Source organism: Drosophila hydei, unplaced genomic scaffold (genome assembly GCF_003285905.1).
Source record: "Drosophila hydei strain 15085-1641.00,03,60 unplaced genomic scaffold, DhydRS2 tig00000001-arrow-pilon, whole genome shotgun sequence".
Taxonomy (NCBI): domain Eukaryota; kingdom Metazoa; phylum Arthropoda; class Insecta; order Diptera; family Drosophilidae; genus Drosophila; species Drosophila hydei.
The window spans coordinates 9,402,690-9,425,854 of NW_022045643.1; the positions used below are offsets into that span (position 1 = coordinate 9,402,690).

Here is a 23,165-nt window from a genome sequence, read left to right on the forward strand (position 1 = left end):
ATATTATTTTAGAATTATATTTCAATAATGATTCGTTTGTAAAAGTTGTTTTAATTATCCTAATCCTTGTCAAAATAGCAATTTCATATTTTTGTAATTTTTTTTCTGTTAATAAAAAAATAATATACTTATTATCTTTACATTTACCCAAACAAAACATTTTTCTAGTCAATTTCTAGCCTAACTTTCAGCTTCATAGAGTATTCAAGCTACGACTGTCTGTTTGCCCCATTTTCCTACCATATTTCTAAACATCTGGTGCATATATAAACTTGTGTCTATTATATTTTCCTTTGGCTTTGCCTGTGTGGGTGCAGCAGGTGGTTTCTATAGCAAAAAATCCTGAACCCTAGCTCTAACCCAAGCCTGAGTCTGACATTATTTAGTTGCTCACAAACGAGTTCTGCATTCAATCTCAACGCATGTAAGCTTATATATATATATGAATATTATAGTGAATTCATTTTTTAGGCTGCGTGTGAAATTGCATTGTCAGTGACAGCAAAAAGTTGGCCACAAGTTTTCTAGTTAACCTAAGTAGCTTTAAAAAGCGCATTTTAATTAAATGAAAGTCAAAAATTTATGCCACAGCGTTTTTTGACTCATTGCTGCGGGCGGTCCATTTCCATGAAGTTCAGGCATAAAATAATGCAATTGTTGTAATTATTTTCGAGCAGAGCTGCTGCACGTGCTGCCCAGAACATGGTCAGGCTTTCTGTATCACGTTTTACAAACACGCACAACAGCTGCGGAGACAGCTGAGTGCTTGAATTGCTGGCCTTACTTGAACTGGGATGTTTGCATTTGGCTTTGCTGAGTGCATTCTTCTGTAGAGTAGATGCTAAGACAAAATGCAGAGCTGAAATAGTTAACGCTCAGCTGAGTTATCAATTGATATGCGAACATGTTTATTGAGCGGAATGATTGACGCGAAAACGTGCTTCAAGCTGACAAGAAAAAAGGAAAAGATTTGATAAATTTCCAAGCTGATGAGGAAAGCACTAAGTTGCAAGTGCTGTACATTAGATTATGCATTAAAAAAGTTTAAAGTCTTGATTTTTAAGCTCTGAAGATATTTAAAATGAGAAAGAGGAGCGATTGTAGAAGTCGTTGCTGAAGTCATAAATTAGGAGCAAGCGTCGAGGTCTGTGCGACGATTTATTCTTCTATATAAAAGCATCGATTTCGGAACCTATAATAGATATACTCGATATGTGACGCATTTTGTGGCTCTATAGATTAATTTAACTTTATATTATTGTTCACATTTCCCATAGCCAGTAAGAAAAGAATTCAGTTATTTGAGCATATGTTTGAGTAACTAATAACTTATAATTTAGTGAATAGATGTAGATGGGGTATATCCTAGTCAAGCACACTCGAATTGAACAATCGTTACATGTTTTAGTTGGCATATGGATATGTATATATATATACGCAAATATATTATTTACGCTAAAGTTCTTTGCTGTGCTGGTTATAAAATCATTTTAATAGAGAGTTAATTTTCAATTAAATTAAATTAAATAAATTAATATTTTAGTTAGTTCTAACCAATTAAAGTAACAGTCAGTTGGGAGAATTCTAACTTTAGTCACATCTTAATCTAGATAAAATAACAACCTATCAATATCTTAGGGTAACAGTCAATTCATTAAGATTCAATTACATCAATCAAGATTAACAAGTTCTTATGTAAATACAATAATCCAATCAATACATCAATCTACTTTTCGGTACTTCTCAAAAAACTCTCCAGTGTCAAGTGCACAAAATCTTTGTCAAATATCCATTAGGAAATCCTCATGTATTATTTTCAAAACATTCAATTTACAGCAATCAAATATCTAAATGAATTTCATAGGTAAACAAAAACATTTCAGCGTGCTTGTAAATTTAATGAACACATCTCGTCCCAAGATCCCCAAGAAGACGGAGAAGAATGTAACAAATAGATACAAATAGATGCACTGCTGTGGCCAAACGCATAATGACACACAAAATGCATGGCAGATTGAGAGAGGGCCCTTTAGTAAGCTTGATGGAAGACCGAATAGGGGGGCCATCAACTTGACTTGTGGGTCAACTAACAAATCCCCAAACCAATTCAATAAAAGCTATAGACCAAAGCGTTAAGCTCGACAAACAGACGGGTACAGGGGCTCGCCTCAGGTCACAGGCAGCGCAAAAAAATCAGGCAAATTCAATTAATTTAAATGCAGTTTTTGTTAGGCTGTTGTGTCATGCCACACACACTCACAAGCAAACAGATTTTTCTTGCTGCCTGTGGAATGGGGTAAAAAGCTAAGCGCATCACTTTACAATGTAAATCTCAAGCGTGCGATGCCCAGCTTTTTTTTCTTTTTGTTATATTTTTTTATACTTGAGTCTGCTTTGCATTTGCCTATTCGAGAGTTGTTTTGTAGCGCGGCGGCTGTCGAAAAATGTAGACAGAATCAAGAGAAAATTAAGGAAAGGAAATATAAAGTGTCAGAATTAAACGAAAAACTTGCGTTAGTCAGTTTAAAAGGAAAAGCGTGAGCTAAATGGATGCATATGAAAATTTATTTTCAAATTTATAAATAAATATATATATTTGCAGTTTTTACTTATGCAAATCTAAACTTAAATATTATTTTTATAAGCTTAAGTGCATCTGATCACAATCGTAAATAACAGCAGCCGCCACACACTTCACCCTCGCACTGCAGTCAGAGCAAAGCCGTGGGGGAAACTTGAAATCTGTGTTAATGATTTGCCTGGTTGACCAGAATCGCAATTGCAGCAGTGCATATATATTTACCACATATTTACTGACTGAGTTTATTATCAGATTTCTAACTCCCATAATGAGCAATTTTATTTACATTTATTTCTATTTTTATTTTTTTGTACATTTCATATTTGTGGTTTTCGCATTTATCATTTGGTTCGCGTGCGGGTCGACCGCATTCGCAATTGATTTTTAATGCATTTGGGGTTTGTTTTATAGCTGTAAAGAGTTTTAATTGGGCATTTGTCAGCTTATTGGGTCAACTGTCTTCAATTTTAAATTAGCATTAGTTTTGTTGATTTTGACATTCTAATTGGCTCTCAATAAATGTTGGCAAATGCGAGAATGCATTTAAATCATGTATTTAATGAATGATTTTTTTTTAAATTTGTAATTAAATTGAAATGAAAAAGACTAAATATAATAGCTAATTTAAATGCCCATAATTTACAGTAAATTAGGCTTAAATGTTGCGTATACGCCATGCCACACGCTTTGATTTTAAGAATTTATAAAAATCGCATTATGCATAGCTTGTTTAGTAATTTATAGGTTTAATGATTTAATAACCGCTCACATATAGATTCAAACAATTTTTAAAATATTTTTAACACATTACGCATACGCCACATTGTCTTCATAACCGATTGTTTAAGTCGCATTCGATATTAAATAAAAATATTTATTGTAATTCATTTCCAACACTTGATTTTTATTTATTAATACATTACGCCTCCAGCACCGATTTTTTCAATTAATTTTTCAATCAATCGCCGCTGTCGCTATGTAATCCACTACTAATCACCTAAAAGTACTCAGCAAATATATATATATACATATATATATATTTCTTCATTTTTTTTGCAGCGCCGGCGGCGAAAATACATCAACGACAACAATAAGAATTGACAACAAACAAGCAAACAGATAACGGAATCAAAGTGGAAAACGAGTGCTTAATGCGCCGCCCGCTTAGTGTGAGAATTGGACACAGCAATACGTCGAGACGCGCCAAGCGCGCAACGCCAACTGAAACGATATTAAAACCCAACCGTTGGCCAAGATTCAATTGTGCAGCTGGGTATATGCCGACAGCATAAAACACCAACACACACACACAGAAACAGGCAGAAGCTGCTGCGGGGCAACACATTCACGGACATGCAAAAGGCGCAAAATCAGTGACGCCCTGCCACAGCGGGCTAAATCAAGGCAGAAATCCATTAACACTGCAGCGACGAGAGAAGAAGGCACGCTATGCGTGTGTGTGTGTGTGCGGGTGGCTTCATTCATAAATGTGACTGACTTTGACTACTGTTTACGTTTGCGCTTCTGCGCAGGCGCCTTGCCAAACACGTGCGTTCTGTTATGACGCGCCAAATGTGTTTGCACCTGTTGCGATTCCAAAGTATTTGGAGTATACCCCCTGCCAAGCGAGCGGTAGTCTGTCCATCAAATTTTTGGTAGACAGCTTAAATATTTGGTATAATAACTTAATTGTATAATTGACAATGGCGCAATTTTTTGGGCAGCTATAAAAGCGCTTCTTAGCCTCGCTTCGTGGAGCAGTGCAATTCAAGATGGCAAATTTAGCATTATATAATTTTATTGTATACAATTTGCTGCAAATCAATTTAAGAAATGTGCTCATATTTCATTGTTGGCAGTTGCCAGGTAAATGATTGATTAATCTTGAGTGATTTAAATAAAATATATATCAATTTATAAATAGGAAAATATATAATCCCAAATTTATCTCTTTCCCTAGCTCTTTTGCCATTGGGCCAACTTTTCTCTCACAATTTAATATTTTCTCAATACATAAATCTGAATCAGTCCAACGAGCGCTTAGCTAATTTTACCAAGGTTTATTTGGATAGTGACTTAACTAAATTGGGCGTCTTCTTAGACATGAGTTGCGAGCAAAGCGATTTTATAACTAATCAGGTAATTGAATTAGTTTCTATATTATTTTTAAATAATAATAATGGTATATAAACCTCTTACAGTCCAGTCGAGCACAGCTTTATACACAAAACTTACATTGGCTGCTCTACGATAAATCTGGGAATATGGAACGATTTGTGGAACTCTTTGCAAAAGCTAATCTCAGCGTAAATGCGGATGTGACCTATGTGAAAGAAGAGAAAATCGTTGATTATGACAGTCTCTTTACACTCTACGATGCCTACAACTCAGGTAGTCAATTGGGTGGTCAGCTGAATATAACAATAGATCAAAGCATCTACTGCACTCAAACTAAATGTGAACTCAAGCAATATTTGAGTGAATTATACAAAAGAACCAGAGTGCAGCAACGCATGGATTTGAGTGGAATTACGTTTAGACAAGTGGCCTTGGTAAGCTTAACTACTAAATAAGATAAACGCAGTTTAGGCTACATTGCATTACCACTGATTTACTGTAGGTTACTGTTATGCCTTTGAGCCTGGGTGAGGAGAAGCTGCTCAACTTTTTGAATAGCGAAGATAACGTACACTTGGATTGGACCTCGCGTGTGGGTTATCGCAATAATTTGCACCTGCAGGAAGTTCTGAGATTCAAGTAAGTTGGATTGCCGCTTAAAAGTCCAAAGAGCTTAAAACCATCTCTCAATTGTTAACAGCATAAGTTACATTTGGCGAGATCTGTGGAGCGTAAATGATAGCCAAGGTGGTGCCATAGGAGAAATAAGCAACGCGAATGCAGAACTGTCGACATCGCCGTTTGTGCTCTCATCTCAACGACTACGCTACATCTTAGCCACCATGGAAATAAGCCAATTTCGCTCAATTTGCATCTTCCGCACTCCACACAATGCCGGCATCAAAGCCGGCGTCTTTCTGGAACCATTCAAGTTCAGTGTTTGGCTAGTTTTTGTAGCTCTACTGATCCTTGCCGGCGTATTGCTGTGGCTAACATTTCGTTTGGAGCATCGTTGGATGCAGCACTGTATGCGGTATATACCGTCGCTATTGACCAGTTGTTTGATTAGCTTTGGCGCTGCCTGCATTCAGGGCTCTCATCTGATACCAAATTCGACGGGTGGACGTCTAGCATTCATAGCACTCATGATGACCTCGTTTCTCATGTACAACTATTACACATCGATTGTGGTATCGACCTTATTGGGCTCGCCGGTGCGCTCCAATATTAAAACCATGCAACAGCTGGCCGATAGCTCCTTGGATGTGGGCTTCGAAACAATACCCTTTACTAGAACATATTTAAATGTAAGTTAAATCCGTTTAAGTTAGGCTCGCCCAAATGAATTCACTTCCAGAGCTCGCCACGTTCCGATATACGGGATCTGGTTAAGCGCAAAGTGGACGGACATGATCCCAGCAAAATCTGGCTATCTGTCAACGACGGTGTGCTCCGAGCCCGCGATGAGCCTGGTTTTGTTTTCGTCTCGGAAGCCTCAAACCTATACACCTTTATAGAGAAGTACTATCTGCCACATGAAATATGTGAACTAAATGAAATCATGTTCCGTCCGGAGAGCAATGTCTATGCAGTTGTGCCCAAGAATTCCACCTACAAGGAGCTACTGAAGCAAATCCAAGTACGCATGCTGGAGACTGGCATCACGCAGAAGCATAAGTTGTTCTATACCAAGACCAAGTTGCACTGCTTTGCTAACAACTATGTCATCAAAGTGGGCATGGAGTATGCAGCTCCACTCTTCATAGGTCTGCTACTCTCCTATTTGGCCGCGATTATCACCTTAATGCTGGAACTAGGCTGGGCTTACTTGGGCAGACGCCAAACGCAGAGTTTGCTCATAGAAGAATAGTCAATATTCATAAGTATACAGACAACTTTAACTAGGTAAGCTTCTCTTCCATTAATTCATTTATTGATACATGCTTTCGAAAGTAATCTTAAAATAAATTATAAATGCTCAATTAAGGGCTAAGACAGTTCGTATCGCTTGTAGGCAAGCTTTCACGGCACTGTCACTAACTGTCAAGTGTCATAATTTGATTGACATTTATTAACTATTCATTATGGGGTCCTATAAAAGGCCAGATTAATAACTGACGGCATTATTAGCTAAACTGCTGTTTAATTGTTCGGTTCTAACGCAATGTTTGTATCTCAATTTATTTTATACTATTTTTTGCATATTGCAAAATTAAATAATATATTATTTTTGCATTGTTGGACAACTGACTGTGAGTTGACAGTTATAAAAATATTTCTTAAACAATATTAATTTCATTATTTATAGCACTTTTTCACTTTGCACAATTAGCCAGCAAGGAAATGCTTTACACTCAATATATAAACCTTAACTACACACATCCACTAGCTGAGCAGTTGCAAGATAAACTTGTGAACCATAATCTCGTCAAACTGGGCATTTATCTGGATATCAATTGTCATCAGAGTGTGGATGTCTTGTCTATGGTAAGCAGTCTATTAATTGCTTTAATGGAAATTTATATTTTTAGAAAAGTTTTTGAACAGCATTATAAGATTCTTAAGCCCTACTTTTCTCTCAAACACTAGAAATTGCTAGGTTAATAAAAGTGCGGTGATATTTTGTTTTGTGCGTGTATTCTAATAATAATAAACTAAGATCCTAACATAAGTTCAAGCTTGAAAACAAAAGAGACAGCAATATAAGTTCAACAGCCAATCACAGATGTACCTCAGAGCACTGCTGTGATTGGCCCAATTTTGTGAGCGTACACAGTATATGAAACAGATTGTAACTGTAAACTCGAAAGTTGAAAGACTCGTACGTGTCATTAGCATAAATAAGGCAGCCAAATACTGCTGTAGGTACAGAAATATGACAAGAAAATGAAAGCGAGAAGCGGTTCAGTTTGGCTTGAGCCTACCCAGCGCCTCGATGCATATGACTATGATGAATGAGTTATGAGGTTCGCTTAGAATTAATCGCTCAAAATATAGTAAACGATAAAGCCAGTTCAATTGACCTTCAAAGGGGACAATGACTTTGCATTATTATTTGTAACCATATCAATATACTTTTAAATTTAAATTTTATAAATACGTTTATCGTTTTTTCTCCTTTTCCAGGCCAATGTGAAGCGTCTTTTTGTTGAGCGCTATCACTGGCTTATCTACGATCAGTACTTTACCTTGAGTAAAGTTCATGAACAATTTGATGTGGCGCAACTTTATATAGGCACAGAATTGACATATGTGGAGCCAAGCCCCAAGCTCGATAGCTTCATCCTCTATGATCTGTATAACAAGGGAAAACATATAGGCGCCAAACTGAATATAACTATAGATCGACAAATCAATTGCAATGATCAGCATTGTTACTTAAGCCACTATCTAAGCGATCTGCATAAGAGAAATCGTCTGCAGCAGCGTAGGTATCTGACTGGCCTAACTTTAAGGGTGAATGCAGTGGTATGTGGCATAAAAAGATATTAATATAAATATAAATATAAATATGTATATATATATTTATATGCATTCACATATTTTAAATTAATAATTATTCTTGGCAGATTAACGCGCTGCCGCTCAACACTCCGCATTCAAAGCTGAACGCGTTTCTTATGAGTAGCGATGATTTGAATAATGATGCGTTTGCAAGATTGGGTTACCAGACGCATTTAGTGCTTAGGGATATGCTGGACTGCAAGTAGATATTACACATTCATATACACATAAACGAAAATGAGTTTCTATGAATTCTTTTTTATTGCAGCTATAGCTTTATATTTCGTGATCGCTGGTCAGATTCGGAATTGACAGGAGGCCTTTTAGCGGATATGCGCAATGAAAGCGTAGATGTCACAGCAAATGCATTCCTCATCACCTCTGGACGTTTGAAATACTTTAAAGTAATGACCTGGCTGTCTTCTTTTCGGTCCATGTGCATGTTCCTCAATCCGAAATCATCTGCCGTTGAACTACGCATCTCGGAGTTCCTTCAGCCCTTTAGTTGGACTGTTTGGCTTATGTTTGGTTCTCTTCTGGTGATTGCTGGATTTCTACTCTGGATGACATTTCGTCTAGAGCGTCGATTAAACCACATGGACATGAAACCTTCGCTTCTTACCAGCTGCCTGTTGTCGTTTGGCGCCGCCTGTATTCAGGGCGCTTGGGTGCTGCCACGTTCCACCGGCGGTCGCATGGTGTTCTATGCTGTTATGTTGACATGTTTCCTCTTGTATAACTATTACACATCAGTTGTGGTATCGACGCTGCTGGGAGATCCACCCAAATCGAACATTCGAACCATTCAACAGCTTGCGGATAGCAACCTCGAGGTATCCGTCGAGCCAACAATATATACTAAAGTCTACATAGAGGTAAATTATGCTTCACTATTAAATCGTAAAACATATTTAAAGAGTTTCATTCAGACATCAACCTATCCCGATGTGCGTAGTCTATATTTGAACAAGATTCTAAACAGCAAGCGGGACACGAGAAGCATTTGGCTGTCCTCGGAGGAGGGTGTCCGAATGGTGCGCAACATTCCCGGATTTGTCTATATTACAGAGGCGTCCAGCTCATATACATTTGTGCGAAAGCACTTTCTGCCCCACGAGATCTGCGAGCTTAATGAAATTCTTCTACGGGACGAGACAAACGCCTACACTATGGTGGTCAAAAACTCCAGCTATTTTGAACTGTTAAAGCTAAAGTAGGTCATAGAGCATAGATTATTGTGCGAAATGCTAATATTGAAATATTTGTAGCCAACTTCGTATGCTGGAAACTGGAATTCATTTCAAGTACTTTCGCTATTGGGTGCGCAACAAGCTGCACTGCTATCATAGCAATAGAAATGTCGTTGTGGGCATGGACTCCGCCGGACCACTGTTTCTGCTGCTGACTTGTGGCTACGTTGTGTGTCTATTTGTGTTGGCTCTGGAAATATTGTGGCACAGACGGCAGCAACATGCGGCGCGTCATTAAGGCAAGTGCTCCTAATGGCCAATCATATTTACCTTGTTTGGCGTGCAATTTGAGCAAACAAATTGACAGGCAGGTGACACAGGACAACTAAATTGCTTGAGAAGCGACTATAAAACGCACTGCCCAAATCTCGCTGTGAGGCAATAACAAAATGCAGCTGTTGCAATTGGCCAACTTTGTGCTGCAGAATTTGCTGCAGTCGCGCATAAGTTTCATAATTTTCTTTCACTGCTGGGCAAACAATGAAAGTGGGCGGGGTTTGGCTATCACCAAAGTCCATATGTATTAACTTTCAGCGTTTTGCAGCTTTACAATTCACACAACAAGTCCACAAACCCCATCATCAGCCCATCTATTATCAGTTTGCCCATTTGAACGACTGGAACTGGGAGCACTTGGAGCAACGTTATTTGGATCACGCACAGCCCACGTTGGCTATTTATGTGGACTTGAGTTGTTTGCGAAGCAGAAGTCTCTTAGCGGAGGTAGATATAAAACACGTTCGATATCAAAATTAGTATTAATATACGACTCGCAGGCGAGTCGAGCACGACTCTACAATCAGCACTATCATTGGATGCTGCACGACAGCTCGGATGCATTCAACTTTTATGATTTCTTTAAGCCTACAAACATATCTATAGATGCTGATGTCAGCTATGTTAAGCAGCACATAGCAGACAATAGTGGCACCATTATCTATACGTTATATGATGTCTACAGCAATGGCAACCACATTGGCGGGCAGCTTAATATTACAGTGAACTATGAGCTCGGCTGCAATGAGACGAGGTGCGGCGCCATTCGCTATCTCAGCTCATTGCATTTGCGTTCCAGGTATGGCAATCGGGAGCAGCTGACGGATGTGGTGCTGCGCGTGGCTACGGTGGTGACACAGCGACCCATTAGTTGGCCGCCGGAACAACTGCTGCGTTTTCTCAACCAAATAAACGACACACATATCGACGGCATCGCGCGCTTTGGGTTTCATTTGACCCTGATACTCAAGGATCTGCTGCAGTGTGGGCAAGTATTTAAGAATTATGCCTTTCAGTGTAGTTTAAATCAGGGATTTCTATTCCACCAGCATGAATTTTACATTCAAGGATCGTTGGAGCTATGGCGACTACAATGGCGGCTCCGTGGGCGCTGTGGTCGATGGCACAGCCGATATTGGCTCGGCGCCCTGTCTATCCACACCGGGCAGACTGCATCTGTTGTCGTCAATCATTGAGACGGGTTACTTTCGCTCCATTTGCCTGTTTCGCACACCTCATAATGCCGGCATAAGGGGCGATGTCTTTCTGCAGCCTTTTAGCGCTGTAGTTTGGTTTCTGTTTGCTGCAATCTTGCTGCTGATCGCTCTACTGCTGTGGCTTACGTTCTACATGGAGTCCAAGTGTATGCGTGTCCGTTGGCGCTTAGACTTTGTACCTTCCCTGCTGAGCACCTGTCTGATTAGCTTCGGCGCTGCGTGCATTCAGAGCTCGGCACTAACACCGCGCTCCATGGGCGGACGCTTGGCATACTTTGCGCTGTTTCTAATTAGTTTTATAATGTATAATTATTATACCTCTGTGGTCGTCTCCTCGCTCCTGAGTTCGCCTGTCAAGTCTAAGATCAAGACGGTGCAACAGCTGGCAGAGAGCTCGCTAACAGTTGGACTTGAGCCGCTTTCATTTACCAAGAGCTATCTAAATGTGAGTATACATGAGCTATATATACTAAATTTGATAAATTGTGTCCTTTTCTTCAAGTACTCGCAACGCCCGGAGATTCATTTGTTCAGCAAACGCAAGATTGACACTCAGACCCACAATCCCGAGCTCTGGCTGCCCGCGGATCAAGGCATTCTACGTGTACGCGACAGACCTGGCTATGTGTTTATATTTGAGGCCTCCTCTGGATATGCGTATGTGGAACGCTACTATACCCAGCAAGAGATTTGTGATCTTAATGAGGTTCTGTTTCGACCCGAGCTGTTGCTCTACACCCACCTGCATCGCAATTCCAGCTACAAGGAACTCGTGCGTTTAAGGTAAATGGTATGTAAATGTATTATATAAATTATATAACATATACTTTACACAGATTGCTGCGAGTGTTGGAGACTGGCATCTATCGCAAGCATCGTAATTGGTGGGCCCGCATGAAGCTGCACTGCTATTCACAAAACTTTGTCATTACCGTGGGCATGGAATATGTGGCCCCGCTCTTCTTCATGCTGCTCTGTGGCTACATTTTGGTGGTGCTGCTGCTATTGCTCGAGCTTGCCTGGCAGCGTTATATGCAGCGTTCAGAATAAGCTTTAAATGCTCACATTTTACACCTTGCACCACCCAGCGCGCACCTAGCAAACGAATATAGAACGCTTTAAGCTGTTATGCAAAATAATAATAAAAAAGTGAAAACACTTTCCGTTAACTTTTCGCCTCATCCAACGACTGTGGAATTATGCAGCGACCCGTTGTCTCTTCGCTTCCTGTTGTCGGAGACCCATGCAATTGCCACACGCCTCGTTGACTGGACCACGTTTTTGTGTTTTCATGCGATTTTCGTATTTGCATTAAAAAGTTTCTTGTTTGGGCAATGATTTTTTCCCCGCCATCTATTCTATTTGCATTTTCGTGGCCCGCTGTAAAAAAGGCCATTGTAAACTGTTTCTGCGTGTGGCCGGAGATAAACATAAGCCCAAGCTTTAAATAGTTATCTGAATGTGGCAATAGTTAGGCAGGAATCCTCTTTTAAAGAGCTGTCAAGTGCGTCTTCTCTATCGTTCAAGCGATGAGAACTGTTGGGCTGCACAGTAATCAATCATTTGATATATTTACTTCTATTTTGTCATGTGATTTTTCTGGACTTTGATGATTATGACCTGCGAACTCTGCCTGTTATAATGTGATTTGTCGCACAATCAGAAAAACTGTGGCAAATTGTTGGTTAACCATAAAAACATTGACGGCAATTAAGAATAATTATTTGTGTTTTTTTTTAAGTGGCAACGTTTTGATACGCAGCAACTAAAAATAAGCATAGCGCAGATGTGCTTTTATGAAATGAACAGTAAAATATGAAACAAGCTAAGTGTAATAGCTTTTACAATATATATTACCAAAGAAAAGCCTAGGGACCTTTTCTGTATGACAAATTACTACCCCGCTGACAAATTGGCATCTCAATCATGCTGTCAACAGGCTGTTTAAGTTGTCCAATCCCTTGAGGAGCTTGTAATACAATTCTGGCATCCACTGCACATCACGTTGAACGATAAATTGACAGCCAATTTTAAATTATTTACTACACTTACATTTGTCCCTTATCCGCGTTGCACAACGAAAATGCTGTTCGTATTGCAAAACCCCATCAACACGACCCCCAAGCAGCTCTTAGAATTCCCACCGCATGTTGCATTCGATACAGTAGTTTGTCAACAACATGTTTCCCATTTTTTCACTCTTACTCCTTTTTCCACTTCGCTCTTGGTTGTCGCTGCATTTGCAATTCTACAGTTATTTGTAATGTGCTTTAAAGCTGAAGAAGTGGTTTGTTAAGCATAATTGAAATCTTATTCAGTATTCTGAAATGTATTTACAATTCTAAAGTTATTTGTAATATGCTCTAAAGCAGAAGAAGTGGTTTGTTACTGTATAAGTTTAATTGAAAACTGTCAATAGGATATCAAGTATTTGTAATTTTACAGTTAAAATGTTTAAATATGAAGAGTTGGTTTGTTTCTGTGTAAGTATAATTGAAAACTTGGTCACTCTTTATTTAGTTATATTACGTCTTTGCAAATGTACAGTTACGTGGGGTATAATTTAAAGCTGAAGAAGTGGTATGTTACGGTATAAGTATAATGGAAAACTTGGTCAGAAGTCATTTATGAATAAGTACTTCCAATTGTACAATTGCTTGTAATACATTTTAAAGCTGAAGAAGTGGTGTGCTACAGCTTAAATATAATGAAAAGCTTGGATGGCATTTATTAATTTCAGCGGAAAGCTTTTTTAATAAATCAAAATGTTTACATTATGTATAGCTGCATAGCAGAGGGTAGCTTAAAGTCGACTACCGTATAGCACACAAGAATTTTTAGTTGCATACTTTGCGGCTGCGGTATTAAATTGTTTTCAGCGGTTTTGTGTACGTGCTAAACAAGCGCGCAAATGGTTTTATTTAAAACGGCATCTGGAAATTTAAATTTCTAAATATAAACATTCAATTTTAGCCCCTTTACACATATCAACTAGTAGTGTGTAGAACATATATGCGTTGCTTAGTAATTGAATACACTAGTCGACGAACTCTGTTGCTAAACGTTGTCTCGACTGATATCTTAAGATTTATATAGCTCGTGCCCTGTGTACATCTTATCGGATTGTTATTGCCTGCAACCGCGTTTTAATCTATGTCCGTGAAGTACTCTGATAAAGCTAATGATAATGATGTCAATTGGTACTCAAGTATTTAACTTGAATTTGACACATTCAGTTGGCTTTCATCGTTTGGACGCGCTTAAGCGTAAAGCGCCAGGCTTGCAAGTGATTATAGGGTAATATAAAATGTGCTCGATAAGGTTTCAACTGGATTGGCCCTTAAACTTTATATTGTAATCCTGCAGTAAAACTGTGATCCACATAAAATTAACGAATAAATTTAAATCAGACGTGTAGAAGAAGAATTCAAGTTTATTTGAATACAATATAACTGTTTTAAATAAACATCTGCCTTTATGCAGATTTGTCAGGTGTCTGTGCTTATATCGCATTGCGTATACGACAGGTTAGACGGTAAACTGCTTGACAAAATATTAACAATAGCAGTACAAATAAGAAGAGCGTTGACTGCGTGCCAAAAATAAAGCATATACTTTAAGTATAAATGTATGTATGTATAAACGCCATTATAAATTCATAAAAACGCTTCAACACCAGCTGTAATATAAACAGAATAACAACAACGACGTAAACATTTGACATTGCTGAGCTGCTGATTGAACCCCATTTGTGGCCCTTTAAAGTTTTCGTAATTCTATTTAACTCACGTCGCGTTTTTCATTCATAGCCAAATGTATTTAAAATAATACTTAGAGAATCAGTTCTAATATATATATATATATATATATATATATATATATATTTATATATGCATAGTTAACTGCCTGATCGACACTTTGGTACTTCTTGCTGCAGTCGCTCTACGTCGACTTTTTATGCTGCCGCTCGCAACTCGCGTGATTTTTTACCGCTTGGGGTCTTTGCCGTTCAACGTAGTCGTCGCTGGCGTTGCTGCTGCCGCTGTCAATAAACGAGACATCGCTGTGGGTTTGCTCATTAAGTGGGCGGTTCACTCAGATTCAGTCGCTCGTGAAACGTTAAAACGCGCGAAACGGGTCGTCGTCTCGACTACGTTATCTGAAATTCTTAAAAACAATTCCTCAGCTTTTGAAAGCAGACATATACGACCGTTAATAAAGAATTTGTCGCAGCAAATACCATAAAGCAACAAGCGCTGCAAAAGGTGTAAATAACGGGTAAAAAATACTTAAGAAAAATATAATAAAAAAATAAATAATTTGATAAACATATATTTTATAGATACAATAATACTATATAATAAATAACTTGTAAAATAAAAGCTTTTAAATTTGAAACTTTTCAACAGTTTATTAAACGTTTCCAAAATATTGAATTTACATTTTTAATGCAGCGAAGTGTTCATAAATTAACAATCTATAAATTAAAAGTTATATGTTTATTTTGTTTAAATTGCACCGAGTTTTGAGTTTAAAAAACTTTTTAGGGTCTTAGAATTTATTGTATATTTATTTAAATATCTTTTAAGCTAGTTTTTTTTTGATTTCTTAAAAAAAACTATTTGATAGATTCAAATTTTGCTTAAAATCTCAAACTCAAAACTGATTTGTATTTAAATTCATTTTGACATTATATATACTACTTAGAAGAGCTATTTAATTCTTTTTAGTCGTGCAATATAACTCGTTTTTTTAACAAGTTTGGCTGCTCAGTATATAAACAAAAAAAATGAATGCAATTTTTGCTTTTCGCAACCTAGAAAAAATGTTTATCAACTTTTTGCATATCTTCTTTCGCAACCTAAATAAAACTTAAAGTTCCTATATACTGAAAAACTAATAAGGAAGAGCCGGAGAATGAATGTGAATAGCAAAAAGTGTTGCTCTGGCATAAATTACAAACTCAAGGCAAATGTCGCAAACTCACGTCTCGATTTACATTGTCAGTTATAGTTCAAAATAAATTTTTGATTTGAAATTGTCGGGGTGTCAGGTTAATCGCTGGCTATGCCAAATGAAAGTGAAAACTAAGCTGGGATTGTCTTACAAAATTGGGTCAACAACTTGACTGCGACTAGGTGTGAGCGCACCTGAATGAGTCAACATTGAGAATGCGCTCGAGTATGGAATTATTTATAGTTTGATTATTTTTATTGAGAACCTGACCTGTTTGAAACATTATAGCTGTTGCTTTAATTATTCCCAATTGGATAGTTCACACGTGGACCTATTCAGCTAAACAATTTAGTCGCTAATCTGTAGAATTGACAAGGTCACATAGTTGCAGCGGCATCCAAGCAACACGCTGAGATAATTAGATTAGATACAATTGATCAAGCGCCGCAACTTTCTAGCCACCTTTGTACCAACCGCCCATTTAGTCACTTCGCTCTCTCCCTCTCTCTCTATTGGCTATTGCATTTATTTTTATTGGCGTATCTTTCATTTACTTATTGTTTCATTCTCTATCAAGTCACAAGTTTTTGGGTTTGTAAACAAATCAAACATTTTGTACTTTGCCCATGCGACGTGCTTTGCCAAAATAATTGTCAAGTTAAGGCAAACTATTTTGGATCCACTTACATCCGGGCACAGTTCGACCCCTCTTAAGTGCCTTTAAATGCTAAAAAAAAAACAAACTAAAAATTCTATTTTAATGAGAAACAAATTAAAATAATATAGATTATTTCCAGTTAGTAATTATTGTTATTGTTTTTGCCAAACAATTTAAAGGCATTTATTTACACGATACAACATCAATAACAATGTCTAATTGCTGCCTGTCTGACTGAGCCGCAAATAGATCTTTACAGACTGACGCACTTGATAAAAAGCTTGGCTTTTTTGACAGGTCCAACAATGATATTCAAAAGTCAATTTGCATAGCCATAAACCGAGATTTAAAGCAACAAACCGCCAAAACAAATATTTGCCAAGAATTTGCGTCAATCGCACACAATATTCACAATTAAAACTCAATTAAATAAGGGCATTTAAAACAAGTTATGATTTATGAAAGATATCCTGTAATCTTATCACAAATATACTTTGTGCTTAACAACAATGTGGTCACAAATCATATTAATTAAAAAATAGTTTATAGCCTTGTATGAAGTAGAAGAACTTATAAAACCTTTTTAAAAGTATGTTTATCAAAATCAAATTACATTATAAAAATGATTTATAGGCTTGGAATATGGGAATCACTAATAGATGCTAAAGTTTATTGAACTGATTTACGTGCTGTACATTTAAAAGTGGCTAGAGTAACAAATAAATTAACGCGACTTGAGTCTGTAAACAAAGTGGAAACTTGTGTTTTATTTCCCTTTGCCTTCCCTTCGTATAGAGCTCATTGTAAGAGAGAATGAAACGAAAATATCTCGAAATTTATTGAATTCGGAATGAGAATCTTAAAAAAACTTCTGCCATTGTAAGTCTCAAATATGACATGCCTAACGTTACACGTTAAGCCATACTTAAAGCTTATTGAACATTCTTATCGGCTGTAGCCCAACATTTTTATTACTTAAAGCTATGTATATTGATTAGGCACAGGTTATCGAATCTTTTGTATTAGAAGTATTGATGCTTCACAACCATAAAATATAAAATATGAATTATATTTATATTATTTATATTTGGTATACGACTGTTTATATATCCGTCTTATGCATATATAAATTACTAATGACCTTATCTTATAAACAATATCGTGTGCTTTCGATTGTATAACTTGCTTGATTTTATTGAATTATTTATTGTTAGCCGCTAAGTGTTAATGAATGCAGTTAATGCAATATTACGCCGTGTATGCCATGTAAATATTTCTTTGACAGAGTATAAAATTAAAGCGATTGGAAAATTTTTAATGGAGTCTTAAACTAGAGCGCCTTTAGATACTATAGAGTATAAAAATATTTAATAACTACATAAGCAAATGGGAATTTGAAAAGGTTTTCTAGAACAATCCGAACATTTTCAAAAATGTAATTAAACTCGAAAACCATATGTGAGAATGTTATTCCGGTTTCAGAATCAGATTTTAATACTTCAAAAATAATAGTCTGATTTTTGTTGACTGTAATATATCCTGCTTCATTTACAGTACTTAACGGCTATTAAAAAGTTGCATCATTCGTACAGTTTATTAGCATTGCTAGCACGTTTGCATCATGCAAAATGTGTGCGGCTAAGTTGAACTTGCTCAATGAAAAAATTCATGACCGCAGACGCACATGTTCAGCTTACTAAGTAAAGCTCTCCCAACACCCACACACAGAAAACAAATAAGTTATTAAAGAAAGCAAAGCTTTGAGGCTAAATGCGGAAAGAGCTTTTGTAATAATGAACTAATTAGAGGCCAAGTCAGCTTAAGGTCGCTATAAAGAACAGTTCGGAAAGTTGGCTAAATGGCTAGAGATGTATATAAAGAAATGAGCGTGAATTGCTGGCAGGTTATCAAAGCTGGATTAAATTTTCGGCAGCTGAGTTTTGTTAAACCAAAGTCTGTTACGCTTTCAGTAATCCTGCCCACAATGTCAGCGTCCAGCAAGCAGCAGGAGGCAGAGGAAAGCGACCATAATCCCCAGGTGGTGGTTACGCCGACAGGTGCAACGCACAGCATACGTCACGATCGCAGCCTATGGCGAGATCTGACTGCCTATTGGATATTAGGTCTGTGCAACAACTATGGCTACGTGGTTATGCTGAGTGCTGCGCACGATATCATAGCACAGTTCAATGATGAGGTGAGCTCTGATTGTAGATTATATATTGAAATTATTATATATATAATAATATATACTCTGTTTAGCCTGAGGTCGGGGACGGCGAAGCTGCGGGCACGGGGCGCGAGTGCCATTTGGTATCGACGGGCGCCATATTGCTGGCCGATGTCTTACCTTCGCTGTTTGTCAAAATTCTTATGCCCTTCTTTCCCTTCTGGGTCAAGTGAGTCTCTTGCTCTCAGATTCTATATGAAACCTTGTTAACTGCCTTTCTCTTACAGTACACGCATTGGCATAGCGGTTGCCTGCTCGGCAGCGGGCTTTCTGTTTGTGGGCTTCGCAAATGCCGAATGGATGGCACTGCTCGGTGTAATTATTACCTCGGCTAGCAGCGGCATTGGCGAAACAACTTTCCTGGCTTACTCCTCGCGCTTCAACAAGTGAGTTTTGCCATTTTACTATTGACCGTGCTTACTTAAACATTGCCCTTATAGAAATGTCATATCGACTTGGTCCTCGGGCACTGGCGGCGCAGGAGTCATTGGCTCGCTCAGCTATGCGACGCTGCGCTCTCTGGAATTCAGTCCACGCGACACGATGCTGATCATGTTAATATTTCCTGCTATTGAAGCGTGTGCCTTTTGGCTGCTCTTGCGTCGTCCTCAAGTCTTGCCCGTCACCACGGTAGAATCGACCGAGGAGCTTATAAGCGACGATAAGCCCTTGGTGGGCTTCAAGGAGAAGTTGTCCTACATTAAGCATCTGTTTAAGTATATGATTCCACTGTGCCTGGTCTACTTCTTCGAGTACTTTATCAATCAGGGACTGGTGAGTGTTTGAGACTAACGCATTTCGCTTACGATTCCAATTTGATTTGATTGCTTCTCTTCACAGTTCGAGCTGGTTTACTTTGAGAACATCTTCCTGGATAAGGCGTCTCAGTATCGCTGGCTGAATGTGGACTATCAGATAGGCGTGTTTATATCACGCTCCTCCGTCAACATTTTCCAACTGAATAAAATCTGGCTAATGTCCGTGTTCCAGTTCATCAACGTTATCTACTTCCTGACCGAAGTCATTTGGTTCTACACGCCCACCATTTGGATTGTGTTCGTTATTGTGCTGTGGGAGGGTCTGCTGGGCGGCGGTGCCTATGTCAACACCTTCTATCGCATGTCCAAGGAAATAGCGCCGGGTCGCCAACAGTTCGCCATGTCCATGGTCGTACAATCCGATTCATATGGCATTGCTCTGGCCGGATTCCTGGCAATACCCGTGCATAATGCGATTTGTGGACTGCCAGCAGCAGTGCGAAGTGTCGTCTGGTAATAGGAATGGAATATATATATATATATATATAGAACATAGAACGAGCTCATAATGAGTATTTGATTATGCCTTTAAATTAGCTAATGTCTGCGTGAGTGTGTGTTTGTGTACATTTTTTATTATACATGTATGTGTGAGTGTGTGTGAGAGTGTATGTCTTTGCCTTGCTGAGGCCCATGTAATTTAGCAATTAGTTTAATAGTATATCTAACTTGTAGACACTTTTAAAATGAAGTGTAAATTGTATTAAACTAGACCTAAAGATCATGTAAAATAATAATGTTCAATGACCGCAGCAAACAGCTGTGAGAACAAATTCTAAACAATTAAAAAGACTATGGACAATAGACAATGCGAAAATTGACTGTCATTAACAGGCTCAAGTACGAGTGAGGTTATCAAGCAGTCGTCAGACAGATTATATACCGTAAGATCTACTACCAAAAACTCAAGTTCAAGTACAATATTATTTAAATTTCTTGCTGCAAATATATATAGCTGATTATAACTGAATATGCAGCATTTTAGTGTTAGTCAAATTCAGATTAAATATATTTATATATATATATTTATAGTAATCACTTTATTATACAGCAAGCAAGTGATACCCCAAGATAGATAATAGATAAGACAACAATCTTGGGTGAGTGGCCTATACGAAAAAAGTAAAAGTTAAAGTATTACTGCTTACACTCTCCATTAACCACGATCCATTCAACTTCTTCGAACCTGAATTTATTATAAGATTTGCTGCAAGCGAGTATTAAGCAGCCGGTTGAGCCCCGCTGCAACGTGCTTACTTGTTTATTACAAAACACTGAGTCCCTTATCTATGAGAGAGTAATTTGGTTCGACTATGTATTGCTCATATATTTATATAGCCAGACAAGTTCACCTCATATATTTATAAATTTTGTTACGCCCAAGATAATCATGCTGCTAGATGATAATGCCCTAAGATCAGCCAAGCTTCGCTCAAGATAATCATGCTGCTAGATGACAATGCCCTAAGATCAGCCAAGCTTCGCTAAGAGATATCCAAGTACAACAAAATTATGCTTCTATTCTTTATTGCTAACAGCTGGCGTTTTTTGTTATGTTTTTGTTTGTTTGTTTTTGAATCGCTCGTTAACGTATTACTAATTTGGTTCATATTGGCAGCATTTAATTTTCGAGCTAGTCAAAATCAGTTCGGATATAGTATGTCGTAGTGGCCAGGTCTGTAGATGAGAAAAACCATAGGCTGAGTTCCCTCGGGAAAATCATGTGCCTTGACATTGACACCTTCGGCTCTGTCCAGGTATTCGACACGCACGCCCACGCCGAGGGCTGCGCATAGCGCGATGATGTGTATGTGATCTGATTCCTTGAACATTGGCTCGACTTCCTGATGGCGAAACTCTTCGATGGACATATCACCTTCGATGAAGTGCTGATAGAATTCGGCATCCTCCTGCAGTTTGCCGGAGGTTATCAAACGCAGATACACAATCACATAGTCCGAATAGCCCTGTTCGTTGAAGATGGTGTGCAGCTCGCTTTGATTCTTTTCAATTCCACCGATATTATTTGGACTAACTCTATTAATAACATCCATAAACTGCAATAAATGCAATTTATTAGACAACTCTCGTGCGTGCAACGTTATCGACTTACAGTTCCATGGAAGTCCTCCAATGTGAAGCTCGGAAAACCAAGTTGAATCAGCTTATCTTTGGAGGATTCCGCAATCTGTCGAAACTTGTCGTAGGCAGCTGTGTTCGTGATTAAGCACTCCAAATATGAGTAGGCAAACGCTCTAAAGAAGCAATTGCCATCGGGACGTGTTCTGCGCATATACCTATATTTGCTAGCCAAGGCCTGTATCTTGGCTGTGAATACGGCGTCTCCATTGTATTCGGCAGTCAAACAAGTCAACGGCAACTGCTCACTGACCAAAGGTGTTGAATCGCTGATCTAAAGTTGATTAATTATTGCAATGAATGTGAATATTTGTTAAAGTACATATTCGATTGTAGCTCTCACCTCTCTCTCAATTTCACGCTGTTGCTGTAAGATTAGGTCATCACGATTGCCGTGATCGCCATCACGTCCCATTGATTCCATCAGTTTCAGAAAGGTTATCAAACAAAATCACGAAAATATTTGTTCCAAATTTGAATATATCATATAGGGTTAGTCTGACTGACAGCAAGCATAAAATACTTCAAATACGTTTATCGATTTCCTTTAAAAATACCAAAGGAAAGAGTAGGCCCCTCCAATGCCTTTCTTGATTTCTCAGTTCAATTTGAGTTGCGCTACGGAACACAAGCGGAGAACTACCAAGATTTTGCCAAACTACTTCTTACGCAGCAAGTTCGCAGAGTTTTATATTTCTATTTATTTAATATTCGCCATGTTTTCCACTTCGTTTAGCTGCTAACTATGACTTTGCCACGTGTTTTTTTTGACATCAATGCCGGGGGCGAGAAACTTGGACGAATCGTCATGGAGTTACGGTCAGACGTTGTGCCGAAGACAGCTGAAAATTTTCGCGCTCTGTGCACTGGGGAGAAGGGCTATGGCTATAAGGGCTCTCCATTCCATCGGGTCATACCGGGCTTTATGTGTCAAGGCGGCGATTTTACCAATCAGAACGGCACAGGGGGTCGGTCGATATACGGCAATAAGTTTGCCGACGAAAATTTTACGTTGAAGCACACGGGCCCCGGTGTCCTATCCATGGCGAATGCTGGACGTAACACCAATGGCTCACAGTTCTTCATATGCACTGGCAAAACCAATTGGCTGGACAATAAGCATGTTGTCTTTGGCAAAGTTGTTGAGGGCATGGACATCATCACGAAAGTCGAAGCGCTGGGCTCCGACACCGGCAAGACCTCGAAGAAGATTATTATCGAAGATTGCGGCGACTTGTAATGAGATCAAAACGAGCTTAATATATTATTATATGCAGAGATATGTTTATAATTTGTCAAGCCATTTAAAAGCACTTCAAATGTGGTCAAATGTCATAAACAATTTTTATAAAAATAAATTAGACATGTCAACAATCTGTCCGATTGTAGATAAAAAAAACTACAAATCAAAACTTTTT

At 38.3% G+C, this 23,165-nt stretch overlaps 5 protein-coding genes across 7 annotated transcripts; 4 read left to right on the forward strand and 1 right to left on the reverse strand.

The window, feature by feature from the left end:
• The first annotated feature begins 4,353 nt into the window (after positions 1-4,353).
• Positions 4,354-9,695, forward strand: LOC111597335. The gene is made up of 13 exons (XM_030225794.1): positions 4,354-4,447; positions 4,542-4,720; positions 4,783-5,133; positions 5,202-5,338; positions 5,400-6,006; positions 6,057-6,568; positions 6,884-6,951; positions 7,008-7,186; positions 7,826-8,167; positions 8,269-8,405; positions 8,472-9,078; positions 9,133-9,416; positions 9,472-9,695. Exons 1-13 carry the CDS (start codon positions 4,354-4,356, stop codon positions 9,689-9,691), a joined length of 3,717 nt encoding a protein of 1,238 aa, XP_030081654.1. The 3' UTR covers positions 9,692-9,695.
• Positions 9,696-9,817: 122 nt separating this feature from the next.
• Positions 9,818-11,996, forward strand: LOC111597336 (ionotropic receptor 75a). The gene is made up of 6 exons (XM_023311980.2): positions 9,818-9,939; positions 9,998-10,176; positions 10,230-10,717; positions 10,779-11,391; positions 11,449-11,729; positions 11,783-11,996. The coding sequence occupies exons 1-6, from the start codon at positions 9,843-9,845 to the stop codon at positions 11,994-11,996; spliced, it is 1,872 nt and encodes a 623-aa protein (XP_023167748.2). The 5' UTR covers positions 9,818-9,842.
• Positions 11,997-14,187: 2,191 nt separating this feature from the next.
• Positions 14,188-20,411, forward strand: LOC111597237 (battenin). Of its 3 annotated transcripts, none has more exons than XM_023311829.2 (7): positions 14,206-14,243; positions 14,845-15,224; positions 18,531-18,757; positions 18,823-18,959; positions 19,018-19,176; positions 19,231-19,564; positions 19,631-20,411. In XM_023311829.2, exons 3-7 carry the CDS (start codon positions 18,545-18,547, stop codon positions 20,063-20,065), a joined length of 1,278 nt encoding a protein of 425 aa, XP_023167597.2. In that variant the 5' UTR covers positions 14,206-14,243; positions 14,845-15,224; positions 18,531-18,544; the 3' UTR covers positions 20,066-20,411. The 3 variants fall into 3 exon arrangements, with proteins under 3 accessions (XP_023167598.2, XP_023167597.2, XP_023167599.2); XM_023311831.2 differs by having other exon boundaries at positions 14,845-15,211; XM_023311830.2 differs by lacking the exon at positions 14,845-15,224 and having other exon boundaries at positions 14,188-14,243.
• Positions 20,412-21,105: 694 nt separating this feature from the next.
• On the reverse strand, positions 21,106-22,247 carry LOC111597271 (ubiquitin thioesterase otubain-like). Its single transcript, XM_023311885.2, has 3 exons — positions 22,091-22,247; positions 21,722-22,021; positions 21,106-21,665 (listed from the first exon to the last, which is right to left on the reverse strand). The coding sequence occupies exons 1-3, from the start codon at positions 22,169-22,171 to the stop codon at positions 21,252-21,254; spliced, it is 795 nt and encodes a 264-aa protein (XP_023167653.1). The 5' UTR covers positions 22,172-22,247; the 3' UTR covers positions 21,106-21,251.
• An 89-nt stretch (positions 22,248-22,336) lies between these two features.
• Positions 22,337-23,089, forward strand: LOC111597272 (peptidyl-prolyl cis-trans isomerase-like). The gene is made up of 2 exons (XM_023311886.2): positions 22,337-22,423; positions 22,484-23,089. The coding sequence occupies exon 2, from the start codon at positions 22,493-22,495 to the stop codon at positions 22,985-22,987; it is 495 nt and encodes a 164-aa protein (XP_023167654.1). The 5' UTR covers positions 22,337-22,423; positions 22,484-22,492; the 3' UTR covers positions 22,988-23,089.
• The last annotated feature ends 76 nt before the right edge of the window (positions 23,090-23,165 follow it).